At 43.8% G+C, this 16,858-nt stretch overlaps 1 protein-coding gene across 2 annotated transcripts in view; it reads left to right on the top strand.

The window, feature by feature from the left end:
* Positions 1-16,410, top strand: part of LOC109401731 (mucin-5AC-like) — a 445,165-nt gene extending 428,755 nt beyond the window's left edge. Inside the window, exons 3-7 of one of the 2 annotated variants that reach the window (XR_009998759.1) lie at positions 7,020-7,133; positions 7,235-7,385; positions 7,441-7,565; positions 14,072-15,979; positions 16,051-16,410. Coding sequence is in view for 1 of the 2 variants with exons in the window: in XM_062856730.1 (XP_062712714.1) it covers positions 7,020-7,133; positions 7,235-7,385; positions 7,441-7,565; positions 14,072-15,883 (2,202 nt within the window). In the remaining variant the exon portion in view is untranslated. Of the gene's footprint in view, positions 1-7,019; positions 7,134-7,234; positions 7,386-7,440; positions 7,566-14,071 lie in introns of both variants that reach the window. The other variant, XM_062856730.1, reaches the window with a different exon arrangement.
* The last annotated feature ends 448 nt before the right edge of the window (positions 16,411-16,858 follow it).

The raw sequence follows: 16,858 nt of genomic DNA, 5'->3' as shown, positions 1-16,858 counted from the left end.
TAGAAGTTCTGTTCTATTATACATACACGACGTTCTTTTCATACCCTTTGTAGTCGACGAAATATTAGAACGATCGGCATGACAGCACGGTTCAATTTGACTTCAGGGTGGCTATGTTTAAATGTAGAAAAAGTTGTTAAAATCAACTACTCAATTTATTGAATAAAAAAACTGTGACATTACTGAAATATACATGAGATGCGAAGAATTTCAAAAATAACACAATAAAATTAATATTGAATGGTAGATAATTGTGAAAAAAAAAAACTACACAAACACATTTAAAATGGGCAATACATACAAGGTTTGCCGAGTCAGCTAGTAATAAATAAAAATAATAAATCTTACGTCCGTCCGTCAAGAGGCCTCCGTCTTTATTCCTGCATATTTCGGCTCACGGCACGAAGCCGTTGCGGGATGCGTTGAGCTTCTGGTAGAACTTCCGTGTTTCTTGGGAACGGCACAGCAGTTCCATTTCTTCACACTCCTCTTTTTCCAGGCGGTGCTTTATCTCCCGAAAGAGGCGGGTCTGCTGTTTCCGCTTCTGTTTGTAACGTTCCACGTTCTGTCGAGTCCCTTGCTGCAGCATTACCGCCCTCGCTGCGTTCTTCTCCTCCAAAACCGTTCTGCACTCTTCGTCGAACCATTCGTTCCGTCGATTCCGTTCCACGTACCCGATGGTGCTCTCGGATGCGTCGTTGATGGCTGCTTTTCTGTACTCCAGCGGTCCTCTAGAGCCCAAGTAACATTTTAAGTTAAGTTCGGCTCTACAAGAGATCTTCATGACTAATTTTATAAAACTTGCAATAAAACTGAATCATACATCAAAACCTCTTGATAACCTCTATAAGAGCATCTTCCGGCTAAGTGGACCACTCTCGGAGAGGTTTTGCAAACCGCATTAAGAGAAGCAATAAACCCGTTTTAAAACCTCTCGATTGTTGTTGTTTTTTTTTCAACAAAAACTATGACAGCTCAAAATGGAGAGACGCTTCTTCGATGGCACGTAAAGTTCAGGAGGATACATCATTCGTAAGTAGAAAGCGATCATTTCAAAGTTATATTTTAGTAGTTATTGTGCTGGTAGGCTTATGCGCATTCGAATTTACCGTGAATATTGGGGTTGCAGAATCATAAAATTAATGCGCTTCGGAAATAGTGAATATTATCATCTTGGAATGAAATAAATCAATTTGTGAATTTAGTAAAACTATCTCGAATCACAAGAAAACTCAGCAGAGAGAATTTATTTATGTGAGCATGTTATGAAAATGGTGGCAAACTATCAATTCATTGCTAATTTAAGCAAAATTAACTATTTTCCGTTCACGTAAGCTAATTCTTCAATATGGCGACGACCATAACCAGCGAAAATAAAACGAAAGCAAGTTTACTTTTATGATGACCACAATAAACCTAGCAGTGTCATAGTTTCTGCTTTTCCACCAACAGATGTCGTTACTAATCGAACGGATCGCCATCTGTTGAGAGTTTTAACAGTTTTATTGTGGTAATAATGATTGCCAGAAGGTTTACATATCGGAAAGTTTTGTTTACTCTTGAAATCTGTCTTTATGGATATCTTCAAGTATACTATCAAACATTTTATCAGTGGTTTTCATAAAAGCAATCATAAAACTGTGAGTTTTAATTATTGCTGTAATAAAACCTTAATAAAAATCAATCAAAACCAATCAGCAATGGAATTGTTACTTGGGAGGGGCCTCATCGAGCTCGCCCTCGTCTGGCAACGCGGCTTCGAGATTCTGCGCGTATGCTGAGGCGACATCCGGTTATTTCAGTCGCTCTAGGTTGTACCGTGGCGGTCGCCGGTACCGTACATTGTTGATGACGGAGAGTTTTGGGCGCAGTTTGACCATCACCAGATAGTGGTCGGAGTCGATGTTGACGCCACGATAGGTCCTGACGTCGATAATGTCGGAGAAGTGCCGTCCGTCAATCAGAACGTGGTCGATTTGAGTTTCCGTCTGCTGTGGTGATCTCCTGGTGTAACGATAAGGGAGGCTGTGTTGGAAAAAGGTGCTACGTATGGCCATATTTTTGGAGGCGGCGAAATCAATGAGTCGTAGGCCGTTTTCGTTCGTCTGCTGGTGGGCGCTGAACTTACCAATCGTCGGTCTGAATTCCTTCTCCTGGCCTACCTGAGCGTTCAAATCTCCTATGATGATCTTGACGTCGTGGCTTGGGCAGCGATCGTACTCGCGTTCGAGCTGCGCGTAAAATGCGTCCTTGTCATCATCAGTACTTCCGGAGTGTGGGCTGTGCACGTTTATTATGCTGAAGTTGAAGAATCGGCCCTTGATCCTCAACCTGCACATTCTTTCGTCGATCGGCCACCAACCGATCACGCGCGTCTGCATATCACCCATCACGATGAAAGCTGTTCACAGCTCGCGTGTGTTGCCGCAGCTCTGGTAGATGGTATGATTACCTCTAAACGTTCGCACCATGGATCCTGTCCAACAGACCTCCTGCAGCGCTACGATGCCGAATCCGCGGTCCTTCAGTAGATCGGCAAGTATGCGGGTGCTCCCAATGAAGTTGAGATCGGCAGTTCCACGTACCGAGTTTCCAATCGCAAGTCCTTTTTGTTCGCTGGGGTCGTTGCCGTTGGTCTCGGTTCGCATTATTCTTTTGCTGATTTTCCGTTACAATAGTTTTTTACGGCTGGCTCGTATGGCCTGACACCAACCCCCTACTTTCCGGAGGACCATAGTGCACAGTTGAGCTTAGAGTCCTTCCCTGGCACTCGGACGTAGATCAGCCGCCCCTAACATGGGGATCAGACGCTGTTGTGAGCCGCTCCTCCTGGAGAACAGACGTTCAGGTTTGCCGAAGCAAACCCCCCCCCCCCTTTCCTGTCAGCCTACGACCAAAGTTTCCACCGGGGTTGATTACCCGATCTTCCCTAAGGTTGCTCATAGTTTCTGGCCGGTATCACGAGGAGGTAGGGATAGGAGTTGCTGGGTAGATGCTAGTGGATCACAATGCACAGTGGCTGATTTCGTCGTTTTAGCGCGCTTAATTAATAACTTTTTTACTATGAAGTTTAGCGTCATGGTGTCTTCGGGAAAGTTTTACACTATAATAAGGAGCTTCTTTTCAGCTCTGGTAGATGGTATGATTACCTCTAAACGTTCGCACCATGGATCCTGTCCAACAGACCTCCTGCAGCGCTACGATGCCGAATCCGCGGTCCTTCAGTAGATCGGCAAGTATGCGGGTGCTCCCAATGAAGTTGAGATCGGCAGTTCCACGTACCGAGTTTCCAATCGCAAGTCCTTTTTGTTCGCTGGGGTCGTTGCCGTTGGTCTCGGTTCGCATTATTCTTTTGCTGATTTTCCGTTACAATAGTTTTTTACGGCTGGCTCGTATGGCCTGACACCAACCCCCTACTTTCCGGAGGACCATAGTGCACAGTTGAGCTTAGAGTCCTTCCCTGGCACTCGGACGTAGATCAGCCGCCCCTAACATGGGGATCAGACGCTGTTGTGAGCCGCTCCTCCTGGAGAACAGACGTTCAGGTTTGCCGAAGCAAACCCCCCCCCCTTTCCTGTCAGCCTACGACCAAAGTTTCCACCGGGGTTGATTACCCGATCTTCCCTAAGGTTGCTCATAGTTTCTGGCCGGTATCACGAGGAGGTAGGGATAGGAGTTGCTGGGTAGATGCTAGTGGATCACAATGCACAGTGGCTGATTTCGTCGTTTTAGCGCGCTTAATTAATAACTTTTTTACTATGAAGTTTAGCGTCATGGTGTCTTCGGGAAAGTTTTACACTATAATAAGGAGCTTCTTTTGAGCTTCTGTGAAAAATGATCAATCCCCCTAAAAGTGAGATAGAAAATTTATTTTTTGAATTTTTCAAGATACAAGGTTGGTGTCTTCACAAAATTTGTAGAAAATGTTGTTTGGAGCAACTTTGCCGAAGACACAAAGTTTGTTACTCCGTTACTTTTCAAGATACGTTACGTTTTCTTTCATCGACCCCTTGAAAAAGGTTTTTGCGCAATAACTTTCTAAAAATTGATTCTACAATTTCCTCATGTTCTACAAAGTTATAGATAATGGTAAAACACACAACTTTGCCGAACATGACATCCCGCTAATTCCAAAATTGAAATAGTTATAACGGTTTTTATAGTTTTTTGGGCCATATTTCAAGCACATATAACTTAGCTATAGGCAAATATATGCAAATTTCCTTTTACGCATGTGAAAGTACATGTAATTGCCTCTCTTAGAAAGCCAAAATCATCAAACTGTAAGAAACTGTAAGATGGTTTTTGTATAGAAACTTACATCCATTTATGTTACTCTTAAATGGGATTCATATATATTTTCAACATATTTATTTGACAGTTCATGTCAGCTTGCATTTTTATTGTTAATATAATGAAAGGTTTGTTGCGTATTCTGGATCATTCATGAAGTACGTTACATAAAAACTCATCAACTATTTCTATTTTCTTACTAACTCACAATGCTCCACGTAGTCCACCAGAAAAAACGCATAAATTGAAACTTCTTTCGTCGGATCACGATTTAACAGCAGCTTTCTTTGAAGTGTAATAAGATTTATAATTTACTATAACCAATGTAGACATAGATATGTACTAGTGAGAGCGTTGACAGAATATGTCACGCGCATGTTTGGATTTTTTTAAGAAATGGCACTTCATTCGCTCTTTTCGTGGACTACGTGGAGCACTTGAGTTAGTAATACAAAAGAATTACAGTCCGGATTCGCTGGTTGGGTCACGACTGCGCCCCGATTAGCGAATCGTGTTCGTTCGTTGGGGCAACTGACAACTGATCAAAATGCTCTAGACACACGCAAGTGACGAGAAATACGTCACGGAACACTCACATACTTGCGTAATCGTTCTGTATACAGGAGCTGTGATGCGACGGCGGTCAGACGTCAAACTCGTTTTGACATCTATTTTGACATTGACAGTGCTTTTTAGTTGGGTTTTGCCCCAACCAGTGAACATTCAACCATCGAGACAGCCCATCTAACGAGCTCTCAACGAACGAATCGTCACTGTAGATGGTAAGTATTTATGTAACGTACTTCACGAATGATCCAAAATACACCACAAACCTTTCTTTATATTAACACACACTTACAATAACAATAAAAATGCAAGCTGACATGAAATGTCAAATAAATATGTTGAAAATATATATAAATCCCATATAAGAGTAACATAAATGGATGTAAGTTTCTATACAAAAACCATCTTACAGTTTCTTACAGTTTGATGATTTTGGCTTTCTAAGAGAGGCAATTACATGTACTTTCACATGCGTAAAAGGAAATTTGCATATATTTGCCTATAGCTAAGTTATATGTGCTTGAAATATGGCCCAAAAAACTATAAAAACCGTTATAACTATTTTAATTTTGGAATTAGCGGGATGTCATGTTCGGCAAAGTTGTGTGTTTTACCATTATCTATAACTTTGTAGAACATGAGAAAATTGTAGAATCAATTTTTAGAAAGTTATTGCGCAAAAACCTTTTTCAAGGGGTCGATGAAAGAAAACGTAACGTATCTTGAAAAGTAACGGAGTTTCAAACTTTGTGTCTTCGGCAAAGTTGCTCCAAACAACATTTTCTACAACTTTTGTGGAGACACCAACCTCGTATCTTGAAAAATTCAAAAAATAAATTTTCTATCTCACTTTTAGGGGGATTGATCATTTTTCACAGAAGCTCAAAAGAAGCTCCTTATTATAGTAAAAAACTTTCCCGAAGACACCATGACGCTAAACTTCATAGTAAAAAAGTTATTAATTAAGCGCGCTAAAACGACGAAATCAGCCACTGTGCAATGGGATCTGAATTGCGCAGCATACCCAGCCTTTACTATGCCAGACCCTGAATATAAAGATCATCCCGTGATTCTCAACATTCTTGCATCGATCGACCATCAACCGATCAACCACCGTTACATATCGCCCATCATGATGAAATCTGTTCCCAGATCGCGTGTATTTTGGTCATCATGCCAATCATCCATATGCCTAACGTACGCACAGGTCAACCTACTATCAAAGTTTCCACTGGTGGTGTTGGTTGATGAGTTGCAGAAGTTTTTCGTGACGATGATTTTCTCCCGGTCGTTAATAGGCTAACGATGAGACCAATTATCCTTCCGATATGCATTACCAAGTTATTCCAGCTGATCAAGGCTGCGACAATCACACTATAGAAAGTTTAAAGCTACGCACTGGGCACTTCCAATAGATTTATAGTGGATGGCATAAGCATTATTATAGACATAAAATTTACATCGGTGACACATCTGTACAACTAACTACCAGTAGTAGACTAACAAACAACAAAGTATCACGCGTTATTCTCCAGTTGCCATAATTTATATGAAATGATCGTAATATTTTATTCGCAAAAGATAAACATTGCATAGAAGACAATAAGGCAGAATGCAGTCGGCATGCAATCTATCAAAATCGGTAATTACATTCATAATGTTGCAATTTATTGTTCGAACAACTGGAATGTCCGTGCTTCACCCACGACAAAGACACCCAGACACTAATTAGTAATCAAAGCAAATTACAGATCTTTGAATCTTCCAACAACCGCCTCCGTATGACCGTATGACCTTTTTATCGAGACGATTTCTATTCAAGGGCGACGTCACCGCAAAGTTTTTAATTACTAAGTGACGAGCTGTGGCGGTCGGGTTTATCATCATCTCGTAGAGTTCTTTTAATGGTTTATATTCAACGTGTAAAGTGCAGACGACTGTAAAAAAAATAGAAAGATGAATCTGAAGTCTCCCTCGCTTAAACGCGAGATTACGTAGACTAATCTGATTCTACCTCTACCTTACAAAAAACCGCAATGGTTGAGGTGCTACCGTTTGCGCGACTCACCGAAACTGACAATCAATCACACCACCGTTCAGCCGGGTGATTTTCGTGACGAATGGAGTTTATTAATTCGATTCTTCTGTTTTTCTTCCAGCAACGGCCCCAGGTGCTCAGCAACGATGGTTCGTTCAAGTTTGCCGCCAAGACGAGTTTTTCCTGCAGTGGACGTGCCGCCGGATACTACGCGGACGTTGAAACGGGCTGTCAGGTGAGTTGTTGTCCGCATCTTAGTAACTACATGTCAATCCGAGTTTGTCGCGGGAGTTTTGTCAAACTTGAATTTGCGTTTTTTTTTTTGGAATTTGGCAGATCTACCACATGTGTGACGGATTGGGACGCCAGTTTAGCTACGCTTGTCCAAATACGACCTTGTTCCAGCAACGGATGCTGATCTGCGACCACTGGTACATGGTCAACTGCTCCAAGGCCGAGAGTAACTACGCGGCCAATTTGCTGATTGGTAATTTTGAATGGAATAGCTGAGTAGCTGAATTTTTACAAGTATTTTCTTGCAGGACAACGGGATAAACCGTTTGTGACGGATGACGAGAATGAACTTCGAACGCCACGACCTGATCTGCTGGATACCCCGTACGCGGCTGGATTCAACATGGATGCATTCAAATACAACTACTTCAAGGTTTGTTGTGGACTCCTTTTTTATTTATAAAGTAATACATCATAACATATGATAAAACTGGATCAACCATTCCTCGCAATAATACTCGATTCGTGGCTGTCCTTTCGAGCATAGTCCAGGTCTCGTGCCTGTAGAGAACCCCCGGTCTTATCAGCGTTTTGTACATGGTGCATTTGGTGCGTGGGTGGATCTTTTTAGATCGCAGTTTCTTCTAAAACCCGCCAAAGTTGTTGCAAATTGAGTTCTCTATTAAGGAAAAATTGGATTATTTGTATTTGGGACTTCATTGATAACCTAGAACATCCTGAACACTATGCAATTTGAAAAAACGGAATAATTAACACACCAGTTGTTCTAAAGGCTGAACTTGGATGTGGATTACGTTTATATGTATTTATTAAGCCTTCGTGAAGAATATCAAAAGGTGTTTTATTTTCTGGGATGTTCTAAGTATTCCAAACTATGCTAAAGTGAAGTCCTTCAAATCTATTAGAATAATTTTATGTATTTCCCCCACAAATAATAGCATTGCATAACCTGCTGGGATCTGTGAAGCTCTTGATATCTACAAAGTAATTTATAGACACTATAGGGATATTCGAGGTCAGTCAAACAATCTTGGAGTTCGGAACATCAGGTCTGCACTCGTGACAGTAGCCATGTCTGTTATACTGAGTAACGTTGCATAATCAACCGCAGTTACTGGAGCAACCTGAAGCCTACTAGCATTTAGAGACACTACAAGGATATCCAGGTCAACCAAACTACCTCGGAATCTCCCAAAAAATGACCACGTGGTTTATGGACAGCCCTTTAGGTCCCTCCATTTAGGTAAAGTTACCTAAATAGAATTTGTGTTCAGAGCAGTAGGAGTACTCAGGATTACAAATAAAGTTGGTTTACGAGAAAAAATCAGAATTAAGAGTAACGGGACATTTACGGAGTGTTTAAGGGTTAAAAGTTTAAGAGTATCCTAGATCTCCTTGGAGTTTAGGTAATCAGTGATCTATTGGAGCATTACGAATGGAATTTATGTTTACACAGCCTCATGTTGCTATGTGTTGTCAAGTGATGAGTTCGTTGCTAGTATGAGGATCTTCCTTGCGTATAGGTCATCGGATCTACCAATGATCCTTTAAGGTTCTCCAAGAACTCCCTTGAGTATAGGTCATCAAATCTACGAGGGCTACTAGTTGTATCTAAGAGCATTAAGAATGAGGTTTATACTCACATAGCCCCAGGCATCTATATTCTATCAAGTGGTGCGTTCTATGCTTGAATAGGAATATCCAAGAACTCCCTAAAGTTAAGGCCATTTGATCTACAAGTATAATCAGTGATCTATTGGAGCATTATGAATGAAGTTCATGCTCACACAACCTCTTGTAGCTATGTACTCTGAAGCCCACTAAAACTCTCATAAAAGCTCCTGAGGCTCCGTGAATCGCATTGAAATCCCTTAAAACGTTTTGAAACGCATTGAAACGCTCTGAAACGCCTCTAAAACCACTATAAAACCTCGGTAAAATTACACTGAGAGACTCTGACGCCCCTTTAAACTCCTGTGAAACCTTCTGAAATGCTCTGAAACGCTTTGAAACGCCTTGAACCGCCTTGAAACGCTTTGAAACACCTCTGAAATCCCTCTCAAACCTGCGTGAAATTCACCTGAGAGCCTCTGAAGCCCCCTAAAACTCCTGTGAAACGTAATGAAACGCCCTAAAACGCACTGAAACGCATTGAAACGCCTTGAAACGCCTTTGAAACCCCCATGATACCTCCGTGAAATTCACATGCGAACCACTGAAGCCTTCTAAAACCCCTGTGAAACCTCCTGAAACGCATTGAAACGCCTTGAAACGCTTTGAAAAGCTTCTGAAACCCTCAGAAAACCTCCGTGAAATTCACCTGCGAGCATTTTAAGCCTCCTCAAATTCATCGGAAACCTTCTGAAATGCCCTAAAACGCCCTGAAACGCATTGAAACGCCACTAAACCCGTATTAAACTTCCGTCAAATTCACCTGCGACATCCTGAAAGACCATGAAATGCCCTGAAACGCATTGAAACACCTTGAAAGGCTTTGAAACGCCTTTGAAACCCCTCTGAAACCTCCGTGAAACTCACCTGATAATTCCTGAAGCCCCACAAAATCTCTCTGAAACTTACTGAAACGCCTTGGAACACCTCTGAAACACAAATTAAATCCATGTGAAACGCACCTGAAAGCCTCTTAGCCCCCTAAAATACCTCTGAAACTTCCTGAAACGCCCCGAAACGCCTTGAAACGCTTTGGAACGTCTCTGAAACTCCCGTGAAGTTCACCTGAGAGCATATGAAGCCCCCTAAAAGCCCTCTGAAATCTCCTGAAATGCCCTGACACGCCTGGAAACGCCCCTCTCCCTAAAAACTCCCTTTAAATCCCTCTTCCTTTACATCTGAAAGCCTTTACCCAGAACCCCCCCCCCCCTCTCCTTTGCATCAGCAAGCCACTTGCCCTTCTCAAACTTCTTTGCAACCTTTCAAATCCATTTAGGTAATGAATCCATTAAGGTAAAAAATCTATTTAGGCAGTCCCGACTCGTTACCTAAATGGAGGTTCGGGTGTACTATGGATTTCATTACTGTTATGAAGCTTAGTTGATAAAAACAATCACTGTAACCTTGAGAAGGCTTACATGACATGATAGATTACAAATCGTAGCTATGTATATGTATCCATAAGCTACGTAGACTCATTTTTGGCCATTTTAGATACCCCCTCCCCTCGTAGACTTTTGTCCATACAAAAATTTGGAAAAATGTATGGAGCGCAGACTTTGGTCAGACACCCCCCCCCCTCCCCCTCAGAGTCTACGTAGTTTATGGACAGGCCCTAATGGAGAAGTTACCGTTACACCCGTACACTTTAGAATCTAAACTCAAGAAAAGTTAGGATGACCTAGGACATCCCGATTGATCTGATATTGTCTATTAACCATTCAGAAGACTTTCTATACATGGTAGATTACAAATCGTAGCTTAGTAAAATGAAAGAAGTTACCATTACACCCGTAGACTTTAGGATCTAAAGTCAAGAACAGTTTGGATGACCTTGAATATCCCGACTGATCTGATACTTTCTATTGAACTTTCAGAAGACTTACTAGACATGATAGATTACAAATTGTAGCTTTGTATGATGAAATAAGTTACCGTTATACCCATAAACTTTAGGATCTAAACTCAAAAACAGTTTCGATGACATAGGATATCCCGACTGATCTGATATTGTCCATTAACCTTTTGGAAGACTTACTGGACATGATAGATTACAAGCCGTAACTTTGTATAATGAAAGAAGTTACCGTTACACCCGTAGACTTAAGGATCTAAAGTCAAGATTTGTTTGGATGACCTAGGATATCCCGACTGATCTGATACTTTCAATTGAACTTTCAGAAGATTTACTAAACATAATAGATTACAAATTGTAGCTTTGTATGATGAAAGAAGTTACCGTTACACCCGTAAACTTTAGGATCTAAACTCAAAAACAGTTTGGATGACATAGGATATCCCGACTGATCTTATATTGTCCATTTAACCTTGTGGAAAACTTACTAGACAAGATAGATTACAAATCGTAGCTTTGTATAATGAAAGAAGTTACCTTTACACTCGTAGACTTTAGAATCTAAACTCAAAAATAGTTTGGATGACCTAGGATATCCCGACTGATCTGATAGTGTCTATTAATCTTTCAGAAGACTTACTAGACATGATATATTACAAATCGTAGCTTTGTATAATGAAAGAAGTTACCGTTACACCCGTAGACTTCGGGATCTATACTCAAGAATAGTTTGGATGACCTAGAATATCCAGTAAAAATATTCTGCATAATATTCTACCGTTTTTATGCTATTGACCACCAAAACTACAGAAAAACGTAGAAAATACTCCGCTTGGAAAAATTCCGACTTCAAAGGGTTGAACAAAGCAGGTAGTATTCGTTATGAATGTAAGGTTTTCCCAGCTAAACTCCCGACAGTGATAGGCTTAGTCACGTTCAGGCTGCACCACCCCACGAGGAGACCATGATCATCCATCCACCTCAGTTCCAAAATCCATCGCCAGATGGATGGTTACCATTCTTAGGCGGCCATGAGGGGTGGCGTAATGGGGCCATTAAAAGATCACAACAAGGGATGTGGGGGCAATGACCGATGTACGAGGTCACGGACCTCCAAGCGAACTCCATATTGCAGACTTACTTGCATAGAGTTCGTCGATTAAGACAGTCGACAACCAAAAAAAGTTTAAGAAGAGGATACAATAGAAGCAGAGAGAAGTTATAGAGAAATTTTCTAGAGGTGGAAAGGAGGCGAAGTAATACATTCATCCCATCTCAGAACCCCGCCGTTTTTTGGTTTAAGTACCCCGTGAAGTGCCCTACGACATCCGAGTGTCCGGAGTCATTCCGGCAAAGGCCGAAGACCGAACCGCTACGACATCGGTAAGGACCCGGACGAGTAGCCGGCCGGAATACGGAGCAGCGCGTGTCCCAAGCCACCCCCCAACGCGTGGAGATCGAGCTGAGGATCCACGTCCGCGCGTGACTCGCCGCTGGAGTTGAAGAAGAAGAAGGGGTGGAGCACGAGGAGAAAGGGGCCCCGAAAAGCAGCATAAGGTCAGATAGTTATAAGAAAGTAGGAGTAAAACTGCCAGGAATAAGCCAAGAAAGTTGTAGTGAGAATGAACTGATGTACCGTGTAGATGTACTGTGGTTTTCCTCCATTTGCATGAGAATTACCTGCCCGCGAGTAATTGTATAATGAACGTGCCAACCTTGAGACCATTGAGTCGGGGAATCTCTGTGGTATTCCCGACCCGACTGCCCTACCCAATACTTACAGGTGAATGATGATCTGAGATATCACTTTGTAGATGACATGCAGAATTGTGATTGCTTGGAAGCTCTCGAACTCCAGCTTGTTACCTTTCTTGTAGATGGGGCAAATGACCCATTCCTTCCGATCCTCCGGTGGCGGTTCGGTCTCCCAGATTTGGACTATTAGCCGGTGTATGCAGGTGGCCAACTTTTCCGGGCCCATCTTGATAAGTTCAGTTCCGATACCATCCTTACCAGCTGATCAACTGTTCTTGAGCTGCTGGATAGCTTTCTTAACTTCCCTCAACGTGGGTGTTGGCTCGTTGTTACTCCCTACTGTACTGACGTAAACAGACATATCTGCCACTGCCTTGATCCTCTATGTCTACGCTCTCCGCACCATTGAGGTGTTCGTTGTAGTGCTGATTCCACTTTTCGATCACCTCACGTCCGTCCGTCAAGAGGCCTCCGCCCTTATCCCAGCACATTTCGACTCGCTGCACGAAGCTTTTGCGGGATGTGTTGAGCTTCTTGTAGAACTTCCGTGCTTGTTGTGAACGGCACAGCAGTTCCATTTGGTCACATTCCGCTTCTGCCAGGCGCCGCTTTTTCTCCCGGAAGAGGCTTACATCGCTCCACGTTCTGTCGGGTCGCGTGCTGCAGCATGACCGCCCTCGCTGCGTTCTTCTCTTCAAAAATCTTTCTACACTCACCGTCGAACCAATCGTTCCTTCGGCTCCGTTCCACATACCCAACGTTGACCTTTGCTTCCGTTGTTGATGGCTGCTTGTATCGTACTCCAGTCCAGCAGTCCTCTAGAGGGGCTTCATTGAGATTATCCTCATCCGGCAACGCAGCCTCGAGATTCTGCGCGTATGCGGTGGTGACATCCGGTTGCTTCAGTCGCTTCACGTACTTTTTGTTCGCTGGGGTCGTTGCCGTCGGTCTCTGTTCGTATTCTCTTGTTGAATTTTCGGTGATTGGTTTTTAAGGGCTCACAAGGTCTAACTCCAACCCTCGGTTTACTGATCTTGTACCGACTTTTCGAACCCTCTAAGCAGAATACCCTCTATGAATGAGTGTAATCAGTTTCGTACCTTTTAATTCCGCCCTATGTTGCTTATCCTTTGACAGATACGCGTATTTCGACTACCACTTGTAATCTTCCTCAGTGTCAGTTATAGTGGATAACTGACACTGAGGAAGATTACAAGTGGTAGTCGAAATACGCGTATCTGTCAAAGGATAAGCAACATAGGGCGGAATTAAAAGGTACGAAACTGATTACACTCATTCCTCGGTTTACTGTCCGGAGGGACCCAGTAAGTTTGCCGAATCAAACCCCCCGTCTCTGCCAGCATACGACCAAAGTTCCCACTAGGATGGGTTATCCGATCTTCTGTAAGGTTGCTCGTATTCCGGCCGGTGCTACTTGGAGGTAGGGATCAGAGTTGAATGGCATGAGGCTGAATGACCTTACTAGAGGTCTGAGTCACATTACCAACCTTTACCGTACCAACTTCCAGCATCAGAAAATTTGTGTTTCCACAGCACAAGAGTACAATGCAAACTCTCTTATAGATTAATGATTTTCAATTAGTTTGATGCCTGCCAACTTTCTTTTTTAATTTCAGACAAATACACAAGCCCCTCAAAACGCTATACCAGCGAACGGAAAGAACTCGGGCAAGAACCCAACCGTCAAGCCGAAACAAACGACAAGTGAGATCTTTGAAGAAAGTGCTAGTAATCACGGCCTACCGATCCATTGGAGTACGCGGTATGCTAAGGAAGACGATGACAAGGAACGTAAGGACGACAAACAGGAATTGGATGCACCATTGAGCACTGCCATTCCGTTGAGCACTGAAGAAGTGCAATTGCAAGGCAATAAGGTCAACGGACGTCGAGATGTCAAAGAAGGTGAAAGCAAAACTCAGGCTACTGTCACAGAGAAGCTTCCCAGTAGAGTTGAGGAAGCTGCCAGCAACAACAATCAGGTCAACGTCAAAGTGCCATCCATTCGATATGAACCACCGTTTACGCCTGAAGAACAAGTCAAACGAGGAGGCAATGGAAAGGAATCTTTGGGAGCTGGATTCAAGCCCTTCGAATCTATCTTGAATTTTAACAAGAAAGGTAACCGAAAGGACTACGATTTCTCCAACTTTTTCGGACGAAACGAAAGCATCCGAAATACGGCTCCAACACACGCTCCAACTCCGGCAGCACCGACAACTCCAAGAACCGTTCCTTCTAGCACCACCAGATTCTTCAGCAGCTCGTCGACAACGCCTTCCCGTCCAACAGCCAGATTTACGACAACTCCACGCCAGACTCCCTTCGTAACAGCTCCTAGTACGACCAGTAAGCCAATTACTATCGTTGTCACGGACTTGCAACCGCCGCAGCTGAACCCAGCTCAGTTTTCCACCAGAACAGGACCAGCTTTCCGCCCATCTGTTCCAACCACAGCTCCAAGGGGCACCTTCTCCACGGTCACAACTACGACGACAACCCCTAGGCCTGTCCTACCACTGTCCGATCCCCGTCAATCGAATCGCGCACCAACCACGATCCACTTCAACCCTCCAGCAGCCACAGCTGGCCTGTTCGAGAATCGCTTTGCTTTGCAACGACCACCGGTAACGTCCAAGGTCCCGGTTCCAGCCCGCGACCTCCTGCCGCCATATCAAAACGTCGCCAATTTCGATAAGATCAAGAATCGCTTCGTCAGTGAAGCAATCTTCACTCGCCAGCCCATTACTAACGAACCCTCCAGTGGGCCCATCAAATCCGGAATCGATAAGCTCCAGGGCGACGCTCAAATCCAGGTTCGTAATGACAACGTTCCTCGGCCCTTCAGCGTTCCAACTCCGGCCAACGACCTCCTGCCCCCGAAGAAGGAATACGTATTCTACGACGACGCCACCACCAAAGGCCCCCCAATCTACTACCAATGGAAGTGGTCCATCCCATCCTTCGGTCTCGAACCTCCCCTAGATGCGCCTCTGTCCGACGAAGAGAAGCTGCTCACTCAGCTGAACCCCGCGGCCCAAGACTTACCCGACTCAAACCGTGAACACAACCAAACGGCTCGCTCGATTTCCTCCGAAACGGGAAACGCCGGCGAGAACCCTCCGACCAGCAACGCGATCGCTGAAGCCAACAAACGCAAAATCCAACCGCCGACTCATAACTACCTTGAACTTCGCAAACAACTGGCCATCCCCGATTTCACCTTCCCGCTGGAGAGCGCTGGCACTGCCCAAAGCATCTACGAACAGGACGGAGCGGTCAACTCGTTCCAGATCAAAATCCCAGCCTACGCTCGCAGCGATGACGACAGTAGGGCCTGGTACGGTGAAAACGCCAAGTGCCCCCAGTGTCACCCGGCGTTCATGAGGCCCGGCACTTGCGAGCCGTGCATCAAAATCCGGAGATGAACACCCGAAATCCTCTTCCCACCCGAATTGCGGTGATTCCCTAGTCCCATCCCCTTCCCATCTTCGAATTAGTTTTTTGTTGGTAAGCTAGCTAAGGTAAACTCCCAGAAAGTCCTGAAACCCTAGGAAATCCCCACAGAACCTGCATTGCATTCATGTATTTTTAGGTAGATAAGATTTGTGACGCACTAACCCCCTCCCGCCCCACATCGGGAACAAGAACGGATCATTCCGCAGATCATGACCTCTTCGGGCACCTAACTTATTGTCCCACCTGGAAGGCCCTCATTTCAACCACCCCTCACTCTCACCCGAACTGTCAACAGCAGCAGCAACACTAACCTTCGTCAACGCTCAATCAAGCAAACTAGCACTTTAACAAACGACAACAGGAAGAGTTCATGACAATCTCCGGAATGATCTGGGTCCTCCGGGACCGGAGATTACAACGAATTTTGTACATACACCGTCGCCAAGTAAAACCGAATTGAAGTATACAATAAAAAAAAGTGTGTTGAAAAATTGTACTTCCGAAATTGTTTTTTCTTTGAAGATGACGAAAGAACGTCCCCAGGGACACTGTCACAGTAGATGACCTTCTTCTCTGACCATCCAGATAGCTCCTGTCGTACACTTCGTCATCGGATCGCTTCTTGAATCGATTCCGATATGACCATGTTTTTGGCTTGTTATCGATCACCGACCGTTCTTCCTTCAGTGAGCACTTGGAGTTGATCGTTCACTCGTTTGTAATGGCCACTTCCTACTGTTCAGATTTCACAACCTCCGTTTTGTGATATACGAGTGCCAGCCGTTTCGACCTAATCTAGTCCTCCACTATGCCGATCGTCCGCACTGCTGTAAGCTCCACTTTCTCTATCGACTCGCCGTATACCGCGAGATTAATGTCGGCAGCCAATTAATCGTCCCATAATAAATTAAAAAGTTTCCATAAATAATTCGAAAATTACCAAT

The sequence above is a fragment of the Aedes albopictus genome, chromosome 3 (assembly GCF_035046485.1).
Source record: "Aedes albopictus strain Foshan chromosome 3, AalbF5, whole genome shotgun sequence".
In the NCBI taxonomy this organism is placed as follows: Eukaryota; Metazoa; Arthropoda; class Insecta; order Diptera; family Culicidae; genus Aedes; species Aedes albopictus.
The sequence above is the reverse complement of the archived record's forward strand: the minus strand, read 5'-3'. Positions and strand labels throughout refer to the sequence as shown.